The sequence below is a fragment of the Lonchura striata genome, chromosome 20 (assembly GCF_046129695.1).
Source record: "Lonchura striata isolate bLonStr1 chromosome 20, bLonStr1.mat, whole genome shotgun sequence".
Taxonomy (NCBI): domain Eukaryota; kingdom Metazoa; phylum Chordata; class Aves; order Passeriformes; family Estrildidae; genus Lonchura; species Lonchura striata.
The window spans coordinates 1,533,782-1,557,615 of NC_134622.1; the positions used below are offsets into that span (position 1 = coordinate 1,533,782).

Here is a 23,834-nt window from a genome sequence, read left to right on the forward strand (position 1 = left end):
GGCAGAGCATTCCAGCTTTGTCTTCCATTGTTGTGGCAGCTGTCAGGGACCATTCTGAGCCCCACAGGAACAGGACAATTTCAGGGCAAACATATGTGCCTGTGTACCCAAACACACCAGCAGTGCTCTCCCAGAGGCTGCCAGCTTATTTAAATGCCCACCTATTTAAAAATTTCAGTTAATTAGCCAGGAAATGGTTGTGCAGGGAGTTATGCTCTTGTTGGAATGGGCAAAGACAAATCCTGAGCTTTATTCTGATGCTCACCATACGTTCTTGCTGAACTACAAACATAACAAGAAATGCCAGCATGTATCTTTATTTGTCCATAAATAAACTCAAGCTCCCTCAACCAGAGAAATTCCTTAATGTTTGGATTTACAGAAAAAGACTTTATAAAGAAATTGCCTTCCTAGCACCAAGCTCATGAATCTGCTTAGATTCAGGTTCTGGAACTCCAGATCTGCTGCCATCCTGTTATGCTCAAGGTGTTAGACACAGCAAACCAAGAAATTAAAGAATTGTGAAACAGGTATTACTGACACAATATCCTCTGAAGCTCTTGCTCGGTATCTCATTTGCACATTTATGAATTGCATGTTAGTGCTAATTGCCAGTGACAAGCTAAATATCAACATGATCATCTTCAGGGAGTGTGCTTGGAGAGAGGGGCCCATGAAGACAGCAGCCCAGGGTGGGACACAGGGAGCTGCCTGTGCACACAGAGCTGTCCACACTGAGCCCTGTCCACGGCATATCCAGTCACTACACCCCTGCATTGCCTAGGCAGCATTTAAAACCCTGGGAGCAAACAAAAGCATTTTAAAATGGATGAAGTAGTTGAGGAATCTGTTTCACCTGCACTCAGCAAAATTCAAGCTCTAGAGAGGCAGGACCTCCCAAAATACTGCTGAAGGAATTGATCCTGGCCTTGCATGAGTGTGCACAAATTGGCTGCTGCAGAAATCCACTCCCAAGGGGCAGCTGTGGACTGAGGCTACAGCCCTGCAGCCACCTCACATGCCAAACCTCCCCCCCTCCAGCTGATTCCCACTCTCCCAGATGGAATTCACAATGAGTTAAGGTGCAGAGGAAAGGCCAGCAGCACAAACCCAGCTCTGTTTAACTCTCCCACAAGGGGGGAGGCTCTGGAAGGCAACACCAACCAAAGAACACCACGCCCACCTGGGAGAGATCTCTCTGGCTGGCCCACAGCTCCCCACCTGCTGCCTGCTACTGCATGGAAACATGAATGTCATATTAAAGGCTCCTCAAATTCCTGCTGATTTAGCTTTTAATCACTGAACCATATCTGCTTTGCCTGGTGGTTTGTATTTTTAGTATCTCCTTCCCCCGTTGTTGTCCTCTCTTCCCCTTTTCAACTTCAAATCATTTGTTTAACACAGCTGCAGCAAGATTTAACAGAATTAGCAAGAACTATATCCCATGCCTCAGGAGCTGCCTGGTAATTCCATGCATGGATTAGAGAGTAGCAAAAAAAAAAAAAGACAGAGGATAAAGGACAGCTGCCAGAATTGTTCTGTTGCACTAAAAAGCAAAGGGGCACACACAAACAATTCCTGCTGGGAATTACTGTCCAACAAAAGCCTGTCTGGCTCCATGGCCAGAGGCCACCACTGCCTGTTTGAGATTAATTTTATCATGTGAAAGCAGCAGCTCCCAAGCACAGGCTACTCCCTCAGCCTACAAAAGCATTGCCACAGCTGGGGAAATCTCCTCTACTATTAACAAAAATAATTATCTTATTTCTTTCTGTATCTATAATATATAAATAGATGATCATTTGTTTTTATTAATGTAGCTAAATATATTCTATAAATAAATTATTTGGAGAACATCATCTCTCTACGTCAGCAAGTGCTACTACAGCCAGTGAAGGAATTCTTTATGAGTGGTCCTTTGAAATACTTTAATGACCAAGTAGCCAATTATGGAAGCCTAAGTCCGTTTTCACACTGCCAAGAGACTGATTTTTAGACATAATCCACACTGCACCTGTTTAGAAGCGAAAATGCAGCTCTCTTTTTTTCTTTTTTTGTTCAGGTCCCTCTCCTCACATACAAAGCCACTTCTCAGCGCAATCTTCCACTCAACACTGACAACTTGAAGGTACAAACAATTGGCACCAAATCACTCAAACACTCTTCAACAGCAATCCTGAAACTAAAGCAAAGCCAGAGTAACCTCCTACCACACCCTCACTCAGTCCTCATTAGTGCAACTCTGACACAAAATCTTCTTTCAGGCAAAGACATCTGTAAACCAAGAAAGTGTAAAATGATAAAAAAAAAAAACCCACCCACACTGCATGGAAAAATCCCAAAGGATTAGTGTCAGAAAATATTTGGCAGCAAGAGATTGGAAAAACCATGAAGGCCTAACAGAAGAGTGGCTACACCAGTCACTGCGGGGAGGTTGTTGAAGCAGATCTGCTGCAGAAGATTTTGTTATTCAAGCTTTTCATCTCCTTCCTCCACATCCTTCAGACTGAGCACTTCCAGGGATCCTTTCCCTTTTGTCTCACTGCGGATCAGCTCGTCGATCTCCCTGAAGCAGCCTGGGTCAATAAGGCACACCTGGAATGTTCCACATTTCATCAGTCAGCCAAGAATGTTTGGATTTCATCAGCCCCTTCCCAACACCTAACATTCATTAAAACAATCCTAGCTAGTTACTGAGGAGGACACTGAAGAGTTGACAAGCTCTCTCTGGCAGCAATCTTTCCACAGAACTCTACATTTCCAGTTCCCCATGCTGGACATGGCTTTTGCCAGTTGGGATTGCTGCGTTCTAATCTACTTGGATGAAGATTTTAATACAAATTGTGCTTTACCACACACCAACTTAAAAAAAAAAATAATTAGCCACCCTTAAAATCTAGACAGAAGGCACCAAATAAGTAACAGTAACATTCCACATGTGACAGAGATTTATCAGTGTTGCAGGATCATCTCTGCTAAGAGGAATTGCACCGTGCAGTCAGCTTGGAGCAGCAACCTCTGGATACCAAAGGCTGCTTCCATGCCTATACCACTAGGATTCTGTGAAATTAAAACTTCCCAACTGCAGCTCTGATTCAGGATCTCTGTTAAGCCTTCAGTTTATGTAAACAACTTCCACTAAACAACTTCTATGAATTCATCTCCTAGTAAAATACACATGTGTAGTTCAAATCAAACCTGAACCCCAGGGACTGTTTTTACTTACCATTTCCAGGTGTTCCTGGAAGTCTTCACTCTCAGTAACTTTAATCAGTGGCTTGAGCTTCTCTTTCAGCTTCTTGCCTTCCTTTGCTGGCAGGATAAACCTCAGCCTCATGTGAGCACGTTCAATCTGCATGGTCTCCTTCAGCTGCCTGATCACTTCCAGGGCCTGTTGGACAAGAAAAAGAGCACTTGCACATCTGCTTAAAACCCAGATCCAAATCTCAAACCTTTTCCCCCGCTTCAGAGCTATCTCTCAGTGCTGGGCACAGCTGCTCTGCTGCAGGGAGGTTGCTGTCATGCTCTTTTGACAGATGAACAAGAAAAGGCAGACTTCCTGTTGTTTGTGATCACTTTGAACACTTAAAAGCTATCTGAAAAAAAATTAAATTGCTATACTGCACAACACCACAAACCCACATGTCTCAGACGCAAACCTGATATGCCACCTCAATTAGCATAAATCATAAACCTTTTATTTTGGTTCTAAGTGTACCACTGTTGGTTTTTTCCCTTTCTTTCTCCCTTTGCTGAATTCTTAGCAAACCAATTGCCTGAGTTTCAGAAGCTGCTTCTCTCCAGCACTCAGTTGCCAGATAGCTGAGTAATTGCCAGAGCTCACACCTAGGTTGGAGGTGGTTCCACATGGTGGAAAAGTCTCTCCTCCAACCCGAGCTTCCAAAGAAAGGCTCAATATTCTTCTGTTGTTCGGTCTCAAGGTAGTTTATTGCAAGTTTTTTATAAGATTTTCTCCTGGAGCTGCCGTGGTTTGCTCACAGCTCAGGCAGAGGCACACACACACCCTGACATCCTCTCTGACTCCGACTGCTTCTTCTCTCCCTGCCCAGGGCTGCTGCTCTCTTTTATATGGTACATTACGTGTTACATGTTTGCAGCTTTTCCCCAATTCCTATTACCTATATTAAATGGTGCTTTTCTATCTTTTATATGGTACATTACGTGTTACATGTTTGCAGCTTTTCCCCAATTCCTATTACCTATATTAAATGGTGCTTTTCTATCTTTTATATGGTACATTACGTGTTACATGTTTGCAGCTTTTCCCAATTCCTATTACCTATATTAAATGGTGCCTTTCTACTCCAAACCAATCTGTGAGTGTCAACGTCACCAAGAACATGGAGGTAAGGAAGGAGAAAGAGGGAGGACAGGGCAGGCCCAGATCCCTCCATCTTAAAACTTCTGACCCCCATGTACAAAACAGAAACCCCCCTGTACAGGACTTAAACCCCCCCTGTACAGCACTCAAAAATTCTTCCCTTTACTTTGTGACTACTTCTACTATAATATCTAAACTTCTGTGACTTGTTCTTCCTGCAAGGTTGGTAAATCATTCCATGGCTCAAACCCAAAATCACAGCTGTTCCCAGCTGCCTGCCAGGGTCTCAAATGCTTCTGACCTGGATCCGGAACATCAGAAATGTCTGAGGGACGTTTTGAGTTCTGACAAGTAATTTCTGTGCAGGCCTCAGATCCTGGTACTCTGCTGATCCCTCTTTGGCTGAGACCTGAGGAATTCCCCTGGATGGCAGCACCTTGCATACTGCAGGAAACTCACCTGCTGCTTTGTGCTCTTGTTGGGTTTGACAGAGTAGTGGATGTCCTTCATGGCCCTCTCGATAAGGATCACCGTGTAGGGCCGCTTGGTCTCGGGGTTCACACACTTGTCAGCCACGATGGTGGCGATGTCTCGGAACATCTGCTCCAGCTGCGTGTGCCGCTCCTTGTCCGACACCTGCAGCTCCCCTTTGGATAAAATCTGTTTTAGCCACAGAAATGGGTTAATGAACAGCGTGGATATGAAGAGTGACAAGTTAAATTTGACAGCTTTGAGTAATTTTGTTAAATTTGACAGCTGCTTGAAAGGTTGAGTGAGATTTGAAGTGCAGCAAACAATAACCAAATTAATAATGTGAACCATTACAACAGACAGCACTGGAAAGGCTTCAGACAAAAAAACTCACCACAGAAATCCTAAACTGCAGTGAGAGAAGCACAGATTTCACAGAATATATTGAGTTGGAAGAGAGCCCCCAGGGATCATCCAGTCCTTGCCCTGCACAGACACCCCAACAATCCCACCCTGGGCATCCCTGGCAGTGGTGTCCAAAGGCTCCTGGAGCTCTGGCAGCCTCAGGGCCATGCCCATTCCCTGGGCAGCGCCCAGCACTCTCTGGGGGAAGAACCTTTCCCTAAAATCCAACCTACACCTGCCCCGGCACAGCCATTCCCTGGGCCCTGGCCCTGTCACACAGAGCAGAGATCAGAGCTGTCGACCCTGATGAGGTCTGACCTCAGTCTCTCAGGCTGAACAGACCAAGTGCCCTCAACTGCTCTTTGCGTGATCCCTCCAGGCCCTTCACCCTCTTTGCAGCTTTCTTTGGACTCTGACAGCTTCAGATCTTTCTTATATTGTGGCACCCAAAACTGCCTCAGCCCAGAGCAGAGCAGGACAATCCCCTCCCTGGCCCAGCTGTTGATACTGGGCCTGGTGACCCCAGGAGAAGGATGTCCTTCCTGGCTTCCAGGTCAATGCTCAAGAGAGTTACTGAAATCTTTTCAACCAGAACAAGTCCACAGTTCATATCCCACCAGTAAGGACTAAGGAATTAGATCTGTTACTAAACACTTAAGGGAGCTCTCCCAAGTAAGCAACTTGTCCCCTTCTTTTCCCTGCATTCTTAATAACTTATCTTATGTGAGGAACTCTTCAGTGCTGGCTGTGTCCAGACACATTGATGCATGCAAGGTGTGTGTTAGACAGAATTCCTTCCAGCCACACGCACATGCCAAATTTAAAACCGCAAAATAGAGCTACAACTCCTTTTTATCAATTTCTTAACAAACAACCCTTTCACCTATAGCAGTATTCTACAAACACCCTTCAGTACCAACCACCTAACTGAGTGACTAAATCTCACATTTTTTATAAAGCAAAGTGTGTGAAACCTACCATCTTACAGATTTCTGTCTGGTCATCTGTCCCAAATGCTTTAACCAGATCTTCCTTCTTTGCCACCTGGCCTTTGGAGACATTGACAAACACTGTGTGTGTCTGCAGGACCTCGTCGAGATCTTTCTCCCTAGAGATTAAGACAAATGTAGAAAACTCAGAATAATCCTAGAATGGTGCCAGTTCCACTCCTGCCATGGGTAGAGATACCTTCCACTGTCCCAGGCTGCTCCAAACCGCATCCATCCTGGCCTTGGGCACTGCCAAGGATCCAGGGGCAGCCACAGCATCCCTGGGCACCTGTGCCAGGGCCTGCCTACCCTCGCAGTGAACAATTCCTTCCCAATGCCCCATCTATCCATCCCTCTGTCAGTTTGAAAGCACTGCCCCTTGCCGTGGCACTGCACACCTTGCTCAAAGCCCCTCTCCAGCACAGCAGCAATGCCAGGAGCCCAGCTGCGTTCAGCTCGGAGAAGGAGCTCCTGACTCAGCACAGGCTGACCCAGCACAGCCGGAACCTTCCAGCACGGAGATGTCGCTGCCCAGGCGCGGGCACGGTGCTCCCGGGCTCAGACCCACAGCCGGGCCCGCACGGTCACTGCCGACGCCCCACGGGCTCCACTGCCCGATGTGGGCCGTGGGGAAGACAAGCACGATCGGTACCATTGATAAGCAAGCTCCTTTTGTTCAAAAATCCTGTCAGTTCATATAGGGTTTGCTACAAGTAAAGTCAGCAGCAGCTCTCGTTGGTCAGTTTACAAAGGTCTTTGTAATGTTTAGCCTACGTGCATTTACAACTACAGCCAGGTTTCTTAAGCCAAGTTTCTCATCTCTAGTCACGTCGTCATGGTACATCCCATCTTCTCTGGGCACATCTTGTCACACAGCCTATTCTTGTACAAGCATATCTCCAAGGATATGCTCATCCTTATTATCTCATTCCGACCTTGTTCTATTTCCCAGGCCTAGACAGACCTTGTACAGTTTCCCAGGCCTAGACACAGAGCCGGTTTCCCAAGCTCTGTTCCCAGGCCAGACACAGCCTGATTCTGATTCTGGCGTCTTAGAGCTATCAATGAATAACTGTTCCATTGATCCACGACCCCTCTCCTGCAACCATTCTCCAGCAGCTGCCGAGTCCCCGCACAGGGTGCCCGCTACGACGCCCTCACGCCGGCTCCGCACACGGGCCGGGCCCCAGCCGCCTCCCCGCGGGCTCCCCGGGCACTCACGCTCCGCTGCGCCAGCCCATGACCTTGTTGCGGTAACAGGCGATCTCGAAGCGCTTGCCGGCGCGCCGTGCCCGCACCACGGCCACGTTGGTGAGGCGGATCTGGTTGGTGGGGGTGAAGATGGACATGGCGGCCGCCGCTCCGCCCCCGGCCCGGCAGTGAACGGCGGCACGGGCGGAAGGGGCGGGAGCGGCGACGGCGGCTGAGGGAGCGGGCGGGGAGCGGCTCGGAGCCGGCCGGGGCCGGGGCGGCGGCTGTGTGCGTGAGGGAGAGAGGGCTGTGATGGGCGGGACGGAATAGCCGCGGCTGGGGGCGATAGCTGTGTCCGGGGGTGATAGCCGTGAGGGGGGAGTCTAGTAACCGTGTTTGTGGGGTAATAGCCGCGTGTGTGGGCTACTAACCGAGTTTGTGGGGTAATAATGTGTGTATGGGTTGATAACCGTGTTTGTGGGGTAATAACCGCGTGTGTGGGCTACTAACCGAGTTTGTGGGGTAATAATGTGTGTATGGGTTGATAACCGTGTTTGTGGGGTAATAACCGCGTGTGTGGGCTACTAACCGAGTTTGTGGGGTAATAATGTGTGTATGGGTTGATAACCGTGTTTGTGGGGTAATAACCGCGTGTGTGGGCTACTAACCGAGTTTGTGGGATGATGATGTGTCTATGGGCTAATAACCGAGTTTGTGGGGTAATAACCGCGTGTGTGGGCTACTAACCGAGTTTGTGGGATAATAATGTGTGTATGGGTTGATAACCGTGTTTGTGGGGTAATAACCGCGTGTGTGGGCTACTAACCGAGTTTGTGGGATAATAATGTGTGTATGGGTTGATAACCGTGTTTGTGGGGTAATAACCGCGTGTGTGGGCTACTAACCGAGTTTGTGGGATGATGATGTGTCTATGGGCTAATAACCGAGTTTGCGGGATGATAAAGTGTGCATGGCTAATAACGGTGAGGGGATGTAATAACCGCGTCTGTGAGCGGATATAGCTGTGAGAGGGTGAGGGTAATGACCGTGGGGGGATTTATTAACCATAAGTGGTAGCTCTGAGGTGGGGGTGTTTAATGATTGTGAGGGTGGTGGGGTGATAACCGTGAGGGGTATTTGGGGGAGAGAGGGGCATTAACCGTGTAAGGAGGAATAACCACGAGGGTGAAGGGCTGGGGTGTGTGTTTGTGGGGTGATAACCATAAGGGGGTTGTGTAGTTGTGTAGGGGATAATAGTGAGCACGTGTGTGTGTGCCTGTTCTGGAGCTAAAATTCTCTTGAATATGTGTAGCATGTGTTGCATTTGAGGAAGTTATATAGAGGTTAAGGGAATCCCTATAGCTGGTTTGGGTAAGACTGGGAACACTGAGCAAGTGCTCTTGATCCTTCACTTTTGTGAGTCTTAGTGTTGCTGCTTAAGGCCCTCTTCTTATCTTTATGGTCTGGTAACCTGAGTACCAGCCAGTATGAGTTTCCAGCCTCTTGGAATACTTGGATTTTGTGCTCTCAACTGATATCTGCAAAAACAAGATCCAAGCTGCAGATCACAGTAGAAGGGTGTCAGCTGTGTTCCTCAGTCAATAAGTATCACAATCCAACCTTGTTGGAGTGCCTGAATATTCCATATGAAACAGATATTCGCAGATATCATGCAGGTGCTTTCCTGGCTGTACCCTGGCTTACTGTGCCCTGAATGTTCTGAACCAACCTAAAACATCTCAGTGGTTCCAAATCAAGCTTCACTTGCATAATAGAATTCTGTGAAAGTGTTTCCAATTGAATCCATTATTCAGTCTGCTCTTGAAGCTCTGTTTGTAATCAGAGTGACATCAAATGTGTGTAAGCAAGGGTTGTGTTCAGCAGAAAGTTCTTCTGTGTGGGTGATTTCCCCCTTGCACTGGAGCTTTCTCATTCCAGAGAACTGCATTTGTTTGGATTGTGTAAAACTAAAGCCAGTATGACCCACTGGATGTTTCATAAGATCTTTTTCCTTTCAGGCACTTGGACAGCACAAGTATTTTCTGCTTTTCCTTGTAACAGTGCTGCCCTATAAGGAAAAACCCAGAGTTTCCCTCTGACAGTATGGAGTCCTAGCTTGGAGCTCATCTGACACACCTGAGGAGGTGAATGCTTCTTGATTCAATTTTAGTGCCTTGTCTTTAGCCAGAAGCTGTTTTCTGCAAAGCCTGGGCAATAGCTGATGGTGTGAGGCTGTGGGTACTTTGTGATTATTTTGTGTATGCTCATTCCATATTCACTCTGTAGGAATCTGTGATATTTTAGATTTAGATGTCTCAATGGATATGTGGAGCTACTTCTATACTTGCCTGGTGTCCGTATGGCTGCACAGATTTTACGTCTATTCTGCTGTTGCTTTTGGGATCAGCCTTTGGATTGTCATTCAGTTCACCACCACCAGAACCAAAAGGAAGGTAATGGAGCCTGTCAGCACTTCTCTCTGAAAATACCCCAAAAACCTAGGTGGAAGTGAGTAGTGACTGGTTAAAGGCACCTGCTGTGGGCCTGCTGAGGGTGTTGCAAATCCCAAATGCAGTTTGGTTATCTGGTTATGATCCTCGGCCTGGCTTATTTGTGTCTGTGGGTCACTAATACTCTTGTTGCTCTGATGTTGGGGCAGAGCTCAGCGGGACACTCCTCACACTGTTCCTGGGGGAATGTGTTCCCCTGGATTGCTCTGTTGCTCTAGGTAAACCCCTCTGCTTGTGCCCAGTGTTTGCACCTTCATGTTTTCATGATGCTAATGACAGGGTTGGGCTGTTTTGGGGATGGGAGGGAATTAGGCCATTCAGGAGTTGAAAACCTCCTCCTGCAGGTGGGTAAAGATCTGCTGCAGGACTTGGGAGGTTCAGCTGTATCAATACCCGGACAAGTGGGTATTTGTAGCGTGCCTTAGGTCAGGAAAGCAGGTCCTGGTCTGTTTGGGTGTCAGAGGAACCAAAATGCTTTGTCTGTTACTGAGAGTGGTCCCGTGATTTGAATGTTAAATGCTCTTGGTTTGACAGCCCTTGAAGAAGGGATTGCATGTGACACAGCTCTTGTTTCATAGGGTGAGAAATCCCATAGGAATCCATCTTCCCCTGAGGGAACATCAGACAAACTGGGAAATGGATGTGCCCCCCATCAGGCACAGGAGGTCCATGTTGCTGGAGTGAAGATCTTCTATGGCTCTCAGACTGGCACAGCAAAGGTATCTGTACTTTTATTGCGCATCTGTGAAATTGCTTTGAAATATTGTTGGGATCTGAGAAAGTTGCTTGCCTTAAAACACTACCTTGGGTACAGATCTGGGAGTTCATCAGCACATTGATTAGCTTGTTACAATCATTGCCCAATGTGCAAGATAAATGAAAAATTAAATAAAAGTAACAATTTTCCTCCTTCCTTTAAGCAAGGTGTGCAGGAGAGGTTGATTATAAAGCTAAAAGTTCACTCTTGCACTATAATTTTAATTTTATAGCAAGGCTTTGTAGAGAGAAATTCTGGGTTTGATGCTTTCTTGTGAAGAAATGTAATTTGTATGTGTAGCTGTGAAGTGATTAGTCATTATAATGTTGTAACTCTCAGCCAGTGTACTCCATTTTTGTTTTAATGTGAGGAATTGCAGTACCAGTTGTCCAGGCCACCTGTGTCATTATTCTTCCTGTGCTGGGAGAAGTCTTGTGGCTGAGCACAGCAGGGCTTGTGTGGCTTGAAGTAATTGATAACTTCCAATATTTCTTTATTCAGAGATTTGCCAAAGTTCTGGCTGAAGCTGTTACTTCCCTTAATTTGCATGTGGAAGTCATTAACATGGGAGACTATGATCCAGAAGATGGTTTAGCAGAGGAGGTGGGTATGGCATAAACACCAGTAACAAGTACAAGTTTTTCCTGGGGTTGTCAAAGCTATTTCCTTCTTGTATTCGTCTCCTATTGTTCTGGAAATCCCCCAAGCTTTGTGTTGAATTGCCTCTCTACTTATGCAAATGTAGCCCATCAGTCCTCAGCAGAAAATACCTACATTTTGAGAATTTTGAACCACTAGTTGGACATTTTGTTGTGACAGTGACTCTGTATGAGCTAGTTCTGTAACTCAGGGATGAGCTGGGTGAGAGAGGTTACTCCAGGTGCCCTGTACACCTGGACAGGTTTCAGAACCAGAGCAGGAAGGTGGCAATGCCTCTGCAGCCTTTAGAGGCTTTTAAGATAGAAACTCCTTGTGAGGTGTATTTATGTGGAGTAATCCTTAATGGGTTTTTCTTCCGTCAGTATTGATAGTTGCTACTTTAGAGTTCTAATTAATCCTAACAAAAAGTTTTGGTGGGAACTACATGCTGGGAATTCCTTCAGGTATCAGTATGAATTGCCAGCATTTGATACTGCCCCTAACACACCTGTAAATGTGAAATTGAGAAGTTTGCAGTATTTATCCATGGCGTACTTCCCTGATGAAGGAGTTGGGTCAGGAAGCTGCTGATGAGGCTGGACGTCCAGTTTTGCTCTGTCACTGTGTCCCTGTTCAGCTTGACCTCTCTCTGTTAATTTAAGGTACTGTGCAAATTGTTCAGCACCCTTGGGATTGTCACCTGCACCATCCCACCCCAGCAGGAGACAGCCTTATCTTTTGATTTCTCCCAGGTGTCTGGGTGTTGTGACTCTTTGCTTTCAAACAAGGTTCTGGAAAATGCAGTAATTTTTTTTTTTTTTCTCCTGTCCTGTTTGTATGACCAGACAAGCAGCAGGAACATCTGTGTGTTCCTGGTGGCCACCTACACAGAGGGGCAGCCCCCGGAGAGCGCAGCCTGGTTCTGCAAGTGGCTGGAAGAGGCAGCCAATGATTTCCGTGTTGGGAAAAGCTTCCTGCAGGGCCTGAGATAGGCCGAGTTCCCCAGCCCGAACACGGCGTATGTGGATCACTACAACACAGTGAGTGTCCCTCCAGCTCCCTGCTTGCCTTCTGCTCCTCAAGAGCCTCAGCTGCATGAAGTGCATCAAACCCAAATGAGGCTGGTGGTCTGTGTGGGAATTGCAGCTGTTGTGCTGACTGGGTGAGGCACTGGGTTTAGGGCTTGGGCAGAATATCAGAGCCATTGAGATTGGAAAAAGCCTCTAAGATCACTGAACCCACCTTGTCCCCAGCCCAGAGTGCTGAATGCCATATCCAGCCCTTCCCTTGGCACTTCCAGGGATGGGGACTCCAAACCTCTTGGGGCAGCCCCTTCCAATGCCTGAGCACCCTTTCCATGGTGAAATTCCTGCTGGTGTCCACCCTGAGCCTCCCCTGGCCGAGCCTGAGGCTGTTCCCTCTCCTCCTGTCCCTGTTCCCTGGAGCAGAGCCCGACCCCCCCGGCTGTCCCCTCCTGTCAGGAGCTGTGCAGAGCCACAAGGTCCCCCTGAGCCTCCTTTTCTCCAGGCTGAGCCCCTTCCCAGCTGCCTCAGCCTCTCCTGGGTCTCAGCTCCTTCCCAACTCTGTTCCCATCCCTGGACACACTTCAGCCCCTCAAGGTTTTTCTTGGGGTGAGGGGCCCAAAAGTACCCCCAGCACTGGAGGTGCTTCAGCAGTGCTGCTGCAGAGGGACAGTCACTGCTCTCCCTGGTCCTGCTCCCACACCATTGCTGGTACAAGCCAGTGCCATTTGCCTTCTTGGCCACCTGGGCAATTCAGCTTTGAAGCAGTTGGATTTCAGATGGGAAATGAGTCCCACAGGCACTGGGAGGTGTGGTAACACATTTGGTAAATCCTTACGGAGATCGTTTCCCAACTTCAAAAGCTTTCTGCAGTCACCTGAGGGCACAGCACTGTAAGCTGCTGCCTTCTAAACGTGGCTCTTTTTTATGATGTGGGTTTTAGCTTTTTATTCTCTGATGTGAACTGTGGCAGTACCTCTGCCTGATCATTGGTCTTACCTCACACAGAAAAATGGCATCACTTGTCACAGGTTATGTTCAGAGCTGGGGCAGTGTGTCACACATGTGGCCATTCTGACCAACAAGCACCACACAGAGCAGTCTGTTCCCAGAGCCCATCCCTTCACCCCATGGATGGCAGAGGGATTTTCCAGTGGAGTCTGAGGGGGTGTGGTGCTGGTTAGGCTGCCCTGTGTCTGTGCTGAGCCAGCACCTGCGAGGGACTCCCCAGGTCCTTACCCTGCAGTGCCATGCAGCTCACTGGCTCTTCCCAGGGCTGATCCTTGCTTTTCTGGTTGGCTGCTTGTACTTGGTCCTGGTTTAATTTCCTTTCCAACCCTTCCTCCTGCCCTAGGTTGGAAGGAGGATGGACAGGTGGCTGTGGATGCTGAGTGCCAGCAGGATCATGACTCGGGCTGAGGGGGACAGCAATGTGGCCCAGAGCAAGCATGGTAGCATTGAGGCTGACTTTGAGGCCTGGAAAGCCAAATTCCTGACTCGGCTCCAGGCACTCTGCAGAGGGGAAAAGAAGCCCTGCAGTGGGAAGTGCAAGAAGGGGAAGTGCAAATCTTCAGGGAAGCAGAGCAAGGAAAGCTCAGACCATGAACATGGGACGTCGGAGCAGGAGAACACTGAGGTACAGCCAAAATCCTTGAGGCCTTATTTTATTTGGAGCACTGTTTGACTTCTCCACTTCTTCCTGCAGTCCAGAGGGCTGCTGTGGGAGCCTGAGACTTGTTCTGGAGCAGGGGGAGAAGAGAGCTGAGATCCCATGGCAAAAACAAGTAGAATGAGCCATCCGAAAGAAGGACCAAAGGATTAGTGATGGACCCAGGCTCAATGGCATTTGTGTGATGAGGGAGTCTTGCTCCTGGCTGGGTGTAGGAACGCAGGACATCCCTCTGGCTACCCTGGCTGGCTTGAGACCCTGGCACAAAGTCAAAAACACCTGTGGCTTTGATTTCAGCCCAGCTTTGTATGAGGAATTACAAGCCACAAGGGTTTGAGTAGTGTGGTAGTTGAATTAACCCAGGGTGAAAAAGTAGAATTTTAGGGTTTTAAAATAAGGGGTTCAAGGGGACGAGAGAGAGAGATTTGGGCGTGTCCTGACCTTCTTCTCCTCCTTGCCCTCCATGTCTTGCTGTGATGGTGACACTTTTATGTGGGTTTAAGGTAGAGACACACTGTCCAACATAAATGATAGATATTGGCACGTTATTGTAAACATAGTACACATAGTTTTTAGCATAAAATGGTAACATCACCCCAAGGGTGTGGGAGTCTGTCACAGACTGACCTGCTGGACAGACTGCAGCTCCTTGAGAAAGCATGTTAGAGATAGGAGAAAATAAACAACCTTGAGAAGCCGACCCTACTCATTCCAACTTCTTTGGCTGTGCAGGCTGGGAGAAAAAGACTTTTTATGATCTTGGGGTTATCTCGACCCCCAGACCCCCGAGAGCTGGGACATATGCTCCAGGGAACCAGGCTGGGTTCTCAGCAGAGCCTTTGCCATGTCCCAAGCCCAAGGGGACCCTTCAGTTCCCTATGAGTCACTAACCTGCTTCCACTTCAACCTGGTGAAGCTCAGCTGCTCTGCCTGCATCCCAGGGTTTTCCAAAGGCAGCTGGAGTGTGTTACCTGAGCAAGTCCTGTTTCTTCTTTGTGTGTGTCTGCCTGTAATCATTTCTCTTTTCTGGAGTGTTTATTGATTGCAGATTTGGACTAAGAAATCCTTTCTATTGCTCTCCAGTCCGAGACCCAGAGCTGCTATGGCACGTTAATCCTCCCTCGAGCCATATACTGTGGGTTGGAAGTTATTGCTGGGTTGAATTTTATAGGAAAGTAAGTGGTTCTTCTGGCTGGGTTTGGGAGTGCTGGCTGCTGCAGAACAGGAGGAATAAATCTTGCTATCAGCAAGGCACTTGGGTTTAAAGGGGTTCAGGGTTCTATTTCTGTCCTACAGGTTTTGGTAGGCTATTACTTGAGTGGTCTTCACTGATGAGGAAAGCTCATTGCACTGGTTAGCTTAGTCTTATATTTACCAGTGAGATAAATGCTTAATGTTTTTTTCTCTGCTCTCTCCCATAGGCAGAGGAATTCTTTGAAACCAGTAGTGAGGAGGAAGCTGGAGGCACAGATTCTGTAGTTGATGTTGAAGATCTTGGCAATGTCATGGGCTACATGAAGAAAGCAAAGGTACTGCTGTTAGAGGGGGTGTGGAATGGTCAGGTCTTGTAAACTGGGCATCTTGATTGATTAAAATGGAACTGATTGGATTTGAATTTGTAGGGTTTGGTTAAAGGGAGAGTAAAATACGAGCTGTTGAAGCACACCTGTTGCCAAAAAGAACATCTTTGGAGATGTGTTTGGTGTAGTCACAGACTGACTCTGTGGCTTGCTTACCAAGCAAATGCTGCAGCGGTAACCTGTGACTTCCAGTCTAAAGGAAGATCTACTTGCAGAGCTATCACTGGATCTGACTGCACTTGAGATTCCCAGTGCAGTGGCTGAACACAAGTCCTGTTCCTGTACTGCCTGTGGGTTGTCACTGAAATGCAGGTGTGAGGACAGGGGCAGAGCTGCAGATGCAGCAGGAGCACCCAGCTGCCAGAGCACCTTTCCTTGATACTGCTGCCCTGGGGTGAAGTCTGTGTTTCAGACACTGGGCATGTCACCCAGCCCCAGTTCCTGCTCCATCCCAGGCTTTTGCTGGGTCCTGTTCCCAGTGGTTCTGTTGGTGTCCCTTTCCTGTGCTCAGTCTGAACAGGGATGTGTCACACTCGCCTCGCTCATACCAAGCAATAGGGAGAGGAACAGCTGCAGGGCCTTGCTGTGCTCCCCAGCCTTTGCTGGCTGAGCAGTTGTTGGTCAGGGTGGTGGCCTGTGATGTGCTCTGAGCCCATCTGCTGACCCCCTTTGCTCTCAGGGACCTTTGCATGGTGCTGTCCATGCCCTTCTCACCAAACCGACCTCTCTGTAATCACACCTTCCCTACCTTGGGTGTGTCTGCACTGTGGGGCTTTTCACAGCTGTTTCCCAAAATCAGGCCCTGGCATGGGGTGCCCTGAGCAGCTGTGGCTGCCCCTGGATCCCTGGCAGTGCCCAAGGCCAGGCTGGATGGGGTTTGGAGCAGCCTGGGACGGTGGGAGGTGTCCCTGCCTGTGGAAGTGATGTGGAATGAGATGGTCTCAGGTCCCTGCCAATCCAAGCTGCTCTGTGACTCTGTGAAAATACAGCAATGTCATCGGTGGTCTGAGCTGAGGTGGCACTGCTGGGCTACCTGAAGCCAGGCTGTGGCTCACAGGAGTGTGTGTGCTTGGAGGGCAGGAGCTTGCAAGGGGAGCACGGGATCTCTGTTCCTCCCCTTAGGGAGGGGAAGGAGGTAAATCAAACGCTGCTGTTTGTAGCCAGCTCTGTGAGGAGAGGAGCCCCAGTGATGGGGCAAGGCTGGCTGCTGCGAGAGGGCTCTGCCCCGGAGCCGGGATCGGCCTGTGCACCGCAGCCCGTGAGGGAAGGCTGGGGAACCTTCTGGCTCCCTTTCAGAGCGAGAAAGGACCGCGGTTCCTCGTGGAGAACATGAACGTTGTTCCTGTCTCCTCTCTCCTGTGCTCGCCACTAGAGGTCAGCGGCCAAAAGGGAGCGGGATGCTGCGGCAGCTCCTGGGCGGTGCTCCAGCTCTGCCGGGCAGTGGTGACAGCCAGCGGTCGTGTGAAGAATTGGGCATTGAGCTTTCCCTGACAGACAGAATATAGCAACGTCACGCTCGAGGAGCAGCATAACCCAGGAAAACCACCTGTCATAGGCCAGTTTACAAATAAAACATGAGCATAGCAATAAAATACTTTCTGCTGTTCACTGGAAGAAGTCAGTGCTGAGGTCAGTGTGGTGTGGGTTTGTACAGGCAGAGAAAGTTCACTGCTGTCTGTGCCTTGGCTGAGGCAGGATCCAAACTGCTTTCTCCTCAGCCTTCGTGGTGCTCTGCTGGAGCCAGGAGAGGTCTGGGTGTTGGATGTAATCCTGTTCTGCAGTAGCTGTGACTCTGCAGATCAGGTTGTTGTGGCTGTGTCCCAAGTGCCACCCTGATCAGAGGGGCAGCTGCTGCCTAAACACAGACACTCACCTGGAGCTGGAAGCTGCAGGTGTTGATCCTTTGAGCCTTTTCCTTGGAGGAGCTGTCAGAGCTGTTCTGCTGTGAGAGCTGAACACTGCTCCTGCAGAAGATCAAATCCTGAGGGGGAAAGTGTTGGTGTGGGCCTGAGAGCTCACTCTGAGTGTGCATAAGGGCACCTCTGTTTAAGTCCTGTCCCCTTTCTAGGCTCCGAGTCTACACTGAGAGTTTTCCTGTACCAGGTGAGTCATTCTGCCTTTGGCCATTTTACCCATTTTCCCTCTCATGGAATGCTGAACTGTGTAAAATGGGTGTGACACTGTTGTTTTCCCTGACCTAACCTGTTCTCCAGAACTCCTTGTCCACGCAGCCAAGCGCTCTGGGCTTTGAGATCTGAACTGCTCACACACAGGTGAGCAAGTCTTGAGAGGAACTTGGATATCTTTAGGGTTATGTCACAGACAGTTTTTCTTCCTCAGAGTTCCTTGGGTCAGGAATGTGCCTGATGCTCTCCAGCAGGAGTTCTATGGGTGTCATTGTTGGGTATTCACCCCTCTGCCTATGGGATGTGGAACAGCAGGTTCTGCCTTGTGCACTGTAGTTAATTTGGAATGGTTTTGTGTCCAGCTTTCATCTCTTCTGCATGGATTGGCTCTTGTGAGACTTACTAGTAGGTAAGGCAGCTGTGCTGGCACAGATAGTTGGAATTCCTTATTGTCCTGCCTTTTCTGGGATGGCAGAGTGAGGCTGTGGAGAAATCTAATAAATCCTTGCTCACATCTCTGCTGGTCATCTTAATTTCATTTTACATCTGCCTTTTGTTGTTTGCCTTGATGGAAGTCAAGGCTGAGATTGTCTTACAGCTTTCCCCCCCATATTCTGCAGGTTTGTAAAGTATTGTCAAAGGGCTTGAAGCAGGTACTGGATTCCTGCAGCCATGTGGACCAGGCAGATGCATTCAGGAGTTCCAGGGGAATGCCAGAACCTCTCTGCCAGGTTGAATTATAGCTATTACAAACTGAGTTAGGGAAAAGATGGATTTTTGAAGAGCTGCTGAGTGTGAAGTTACACAGCTCATGGTGATGGTGCCTTCGGCACACTGAGTCTGAGCCCAAACTGACACAAGGTTGGGTAGATATTGGTAATATATTCAAGTATGTTATCTGGTAGCTGATCCAACAGCAAATTCCACATGAGTTTACCAAATCTCATTATATGTGCTGATGGCTTTTAATGCATTTAAGAACGAGGTAGACTTTGGAGTTTTGTGGTTGTGGCACACTTTGCCTTTCCTCTAGAGTTCCTCCTTTGATGTGGGTTTGTCAGGGAAAATGAACTTTGATGGTGTTTGTGGCCTGCAAGGTGCCATTAATAACAGGGACACCAGTTCTTAGTGTGGATTATCTCCCCCAGCTGGGAGATCAGCTGAAAGGACAGATCCATCTACACTCATTCCCAGGGAACAGAATGACTTTATTAACCTTCACATTTCTAAACTTCAGGCATGAGTAATAGCAATAATAATGTCCTGATTCTTTGTTTGATGGGTTTGGAAGCAGTCAAATGGGCATATTTGTTGATGCAATTTTGAGATTAATGCTCATGTTTTCTACAATAAGGAGTGTAATGATGCTGACAGGCTATTTGCAATGGAAAGAGAGAGGGATTGATAGGAGCACACTGAGAGTTTCCAGGAGCCAAACCCTGCCCCAGTGTGTTTGGTTTGTGTCCCTCTGTGTCCCTGGGCCCCTTTGGTCCCTGAAAAGTCCCCCTGGGTTAGCCATTGTAAATCCCACCCCTTCCAGCATTTCCCGGGAGCTCTTGGTGCCTGGGGCTGCTGTGGAAGCCCAAACCTTGCAGGCCTTGGGTGAAAGAACTCTTAAGGAAGCTGGGTTTGGTTGGAGTGGGGCAGTGGGCAGTGAGGCATTTAATGCCTTAGGTTTACAGACCAAGGATCGTGTGCAACTTTCTGCTACAGCTAGGAACTTTTTAAAGGAGGAAAGACTAGTCAATGATATGTTAACCAAATGGAACAAAATTTGAGTATGTAACTTGCAGTTAAAACTGACGTGGACAGCTCCAAAAGCTTTGGCTTTTAATGGGTGAAGGATTTCTTTATGAAAAATGTGCCCTTATCTGCAGTAGCTGCTCTGGGCCAGATTCTGACCTGTGCTACTGTGGCTCAGAATACAATGTGAGTCTACATTTTAAAATGAGCCTTAAGAAATTAAATTACTTCTTGGGGACTACTTCTGTCATTAACAGCAGGATTTGCCATAGGGACACTTTGCCCTTCTCCTTTCCTGGGTTCAAATCTTTTTTCTCTAAACCTTGGCTAAGGGAAAGGATTACAATTGCTAAACAAAATTATAAGAGATCTTGAGGCATTTTCTGAGTGAGGCTTGTGAGAGATAAAAGGCAAAGAAACCCCCCCCCCCAAAATAACTTTATTGTAACCTGTGTCTGGATGTGCAGTCTGCAGTCTCTAACATGTGGCGTGGCAGTGACTTCCTTGGTAAAAGTATTTGAGAGCTCTGAGTATTGATTTGCAGCCTTTTCCTGACCACGTCCTTTGGTGGAGATGGTCAGGACTGACCCTGCAGCAGCCCAGCTCTCCTGTTCACCATTTCTCACCAACTTTGTGCTCCATTTCTCAGGTGGTTTTCTTTTTGCTGTGCATTTTTTAAGTCTCCTACTTTTCTAATGACAGATTTGAGCAGACTTCCTGAAATTTTGCAAATCAGTGCAGCACAGCCTCTCTGCTCTGGAGCCAGGCTGGCAGAGCTGGGAGTGCTCACCTGGAGAGGAGAAGCTCCAGGCAGAGCCCAGAGCTCTTCCAGAGCCTAAAGAGGCTCCAGGAGAGCTGGAGAGGGACTGGGGACAAGGGATGGAGGAACAGGACAAGGGAATGGCTCCCACTGCCAGAGGGCAGGGATGGATGGGATATTGGGCAGGAATTGTTCCTGGGAGGGTGGGCAGGCCCTGGCACAGGTGCCCAGAGCAGCTGTGGCTGCCCCTGGATCCCTGGCAGTGCCCAAGGCCAGGCTGGGCAGGGCTGGGAGCAGCCTGGGACAGTGGGAGGGGTCCCTGCCCATGGCAGGGGTGGCACTGGATGGACTTTAAAGTCCCTTCTAACCCAAACCATTCCAGGATTCTGTGGTTTTTTTTGACCACTTGAAAAATTGCTGTTGAAATTAAATATTAAATTTCCTTTTAGTCCTGAACTCATGGAGAGGAAAGGAGTGGAGAAGTCTTTACAGATCTGTTTAAAAAAGAAACTGCAGAAGATGGCAAGAGTGTGGAAGGTTGTGTGCTGCCTGTTCTGTGTGAGAGAGCGGAAGAGACTGAATGGAAAATCTTACTGGTTTGAATTTGGGCATTTGGGACACTTGTGAAACTGTGTTAACTGGGCTTCAGTTGGCATTTTCGTAGCACAAAAGAAAGAAAACGTGAAAATATGGCTCAGTTTTCAAGTATAAGCAGTGCCTTTTGGTTGGACACAGACACATTGTTAGTTTTGACTCCTTTGGTGCCTTTCAAAATCAATCTTCTTCCTGGCTTGTCCAAGGAAGTCTCCCAAATCAAACAAACTCTGGCAGGGGCCCTCAGCAGTGTGTGAGTTGAAGCTGTGCTTCAGCAGCACCTTGTAAAAGCTGTCCTACAGCAGAGTAGTGCTGCTGGAGCTCAGTGCAGCACTCTGAACCCCCTGTGCAGCCCTCCAGATACATTGGAAAGTTGTGACCTGGGAGGTTTCTTGTCCTTCAGGACTTGAGCTGATGTTGAATCTGTGAGAAAGTGACTTTGGTGGGATCATTTTTGCCTCTGCATTTCAAGGAAGATGCTCAGTGCCCTTTCAGGCTGATGCACTTGGATGGCAGCATAAGCTCCTGTCACTGCTTGTGTGCAGGAGTTTGGGATTTAAATGCTGTAAATGTCCAGAAATCTCAGCACTGACTTTTCAGACAAAAGGAAATGGAAAATTCCCTCCATGAGGATGAAGCAGCAGGTCTGTTTTCCTTTGTTTAGCTGGGAGCTGCTGCCTCAGGACAACACCAGGGACCTTCTGTATCCTACAGCATAGGGAGGGAGATGGGGATTCCACCTCCTTGTTTAAAATTCACAGGGGTTTCTACTTTGAGAGAAAAGTCCTGTTTCTGAATTTGGGTTTTTTTTGGTATCAGACAGAACTTCTCAGGGGCCTTCCCAATTTTGAAGGGAGCCTACAAGGAGGATGGAGTGCCAGGACATGGGGAATGGCTCCCCACTGCCAGAGGCAGGGATGGATGGGGTATTGTTCCTGGGAGGGTGGTCAGGCCCTGGCACAGGTGCCCAGAGCAGCTGTGGCTGCCCCTGGATCCCTGGCAATGCCCAAGGCCAGGCTGGACAGGGCGTGGAGCAGCCTGGGGCAGTGGGAGGTGTCCCTGCCATACAGGGTGAGCTTTGGGGTCCTTCTTGATCCATTCCACGATTCTGTGACTTTAGGGCCCTTTTTGAGAGCACCTGCCCCAATTTTCCCTTGTGCCCCAGGCAGCTGATGTTTCAGTCATGGCCAGGTGCTTCATTGCCCTGTTCCCCTCTCACTGCTTGTGCTGCTCTCAGCCTTTGTGCTCCACTGGGCAGTGCTGGGGTGGGTGTATAGCCTGTGATTATGTAGGCTCTGGCAGCTGTTTTTAATAAGATTTGCTGTCTATTGGGCTGTTAGCTGGTTCACAGCTCGCTCACTCAGAGTTCTCAGCTCTCCTCTGCTGCAGGAGCTCCAGGCTGTCTCTGCTGGTGACTGACAGCAGCGAGGGCCAGGGTGCTGTGGGATTGACGGGGTGTTCATCCCTGGGCTCAGCAGATTGCAGCTCTGTCTCTGCCTGTCACAGCTGAATTGTGACAGCCACAGCTGTGTTCCTGCAGGAGGGTGGTCCCCAGAGTGCACCCTCTGCTCCTGTGCTCGTGTTCAGAGGCGTCTTTGTGGAGTGGGCTCCCTATCTCTGTTTTCCCATGTATTTCGGCCCTCCAGGAAGGTTGTTTTGTAAGGAAAGGAGTGCCATTCCTACGGTCAGCCTGGGGTCCCACTAGCTCCCCAGATCCCCATGTGGGTCCTGTCTCTGGTGCCCCTGCCAGAGGAGGCTGAGGAGGGGAGGAACTGCCAGCATTGCTGACTGTCCTGCTGCCCCTGGGGCATTGCTTCCAGAGCTCTGCTCTGTGAAGTTTAACTCTCGTTCATGCAATTCATGAACTTTAATAGTTCATTCCTCAGCTCCTGGGCAAGTGTTGCTAATCCTTCTTGCCAGGCAGCTTTTTCTGACAACCTGGCCAGCGTTCCCTCAGTGCTGTTCTGTTAGTGCTGGCTCCAGCCCTGGTATGTTCCTCTTTGCTTTAATGCTTTTCATTTGGGAAAAGATCCTGGAGCTTGTAGGTGGATGAGGCTGTAAATCATGGCAAGGCCAGGGCTTCCCTGGCTGCTGGCGATCCCAGTTTGTCTGGGATGCTCAACACGAGCCTCATCTGCACGGGAGCGTGGCTGGGGCTTGGCACCATCCACGATCCTGGCTCTGCTCCCTTCCAGCTGCGGCGGATGCAGGAGATGCTCCAGAAGATCCAGAAGCAGATGAAGGACTCGCACTAGCCCATTCCTCCTCCTCGTCCTCCTCCTCCTCCTGGCCCCGATCAGAAATGTTTACATCACGCTCCACCGCCCGGCCCTGCTGCCAGACTCGGTACCAACACCCACCCACAACCTTAAGCTGCGGCATCGCCTTATCCAACCTCCCAGCGCCCGAGGGGACAGCGTGGGGACACGAGGGGACAGCTCACCGTCACTCACTGGGCACAGCTTGGTCCCCCAAGCTTTGGTATCCCGTTTCTCCACAGCTCTGGCCAGCCTGGTCCCCACAGCATGATCCTTGTCCCCGTGTCACCCTGGGCTCCCTGCTTACAGCCTTTATGCTCACCTGGCTTAAGGGAAGAGGAAAGGGGGACACTGGTGCCAGCCCCCCAAAGGCCCCAGCTGCTGTGGGGAACCGGGCTGTTCCCCTGGCCTTGGCTGGCATGGAGGGACAGCAACTCCTGGGGACCACGGGGGACAGAGGGGATGGAGGGACAGCCACCATCCTGCTCCGTGCCAGCACCAGTGCAGGGGGACTGAAGCTTGTCAGTGTCCAGCCCTGTGTCCTCACCTTGTCCCCACTGATGACAGCAGGGCACAAGGAGCACTGGGGAATCAACGTCCCCAGGGAAAATCCCTTGAACCCCAAATCAGAGGCTGGGCACCCCCAGCCTGCCGTGATGTTGGCCCTGTAAAGCAATAATGAGTGTCCTGTGCCCATGGCACCTCTCACCCCATGGCAACAGCACCGACCCTGGCTGGAATTTCAGCCCCTGCTGCCACTTGTTTGTCTGTGGTGTCC

General features: G+C 49.1%; 2 protein-coding genes across 2 annotated transcripts; one reads left to right on the plus strand and one right to left on the minus strand.

Annotated features, from left to right (window-relative positions):
* Nucleotides 1-301: 301 nt before the first annotated feature.
* On the minus strand, nucleotides 302-7,595 carry LOC144247245 (ribosome maturation protein SBDS). Its single transcript, XM_077787469.1, has 5 exons — nucleotides 7,429-7,595; nucleotides 6,197-6,326; nucleotides 4,802-5,002; nucleotides 3,227-3,391; nucleotides 302-2,595 (listed from the first exon to the last, which is right to left on the minus strand). Exons 1-5 carry the CDS (start codon nucleotides 7,554-7,556, stop codon nucleotides 2,467-2,469), a joined length of 753 nt encoding a protein of 250 aa, XP_077643595.1. The 5' UTR covers nucleotides 7,557-7,595; the 3' UTR covers nucleotides 302-2,466.
* LOC144247262 (S-adenosyl-L-methionine-dependent tRNA 4-demethylwyosine synthase TYW1-like) lies at nucleotides 7,596-23,053 on the plus strand. The gene is given in 12 exon segments (XM_077787636.1): nucleotides 7,596-7,686; nucleotides 9,417-9,542; nucleotides 9,703-9,851; nucleotides 10,487-10,627; nucleotides 11,167-11,268; nucleotides 12,150-12,344; nucleotides 13,681-13,962; nucleotides 15,417-15,524; nucleotides 16,948-17,018; nucleotides 17,627-17,678; nucleotides 18,322-18,354; nucleotides 22,994-23,053. Coding segments are annotated over 10 exon segments (1,179 nt in total). The 5' UTR covers nucleotides 7,596-7,686; nucleotides 9,417-9,542; nucleotides 9,703-9,716.
* The last annotated feature ends 781 nt before the right edge of the window (nucleotides 23,054-23,834 follow it).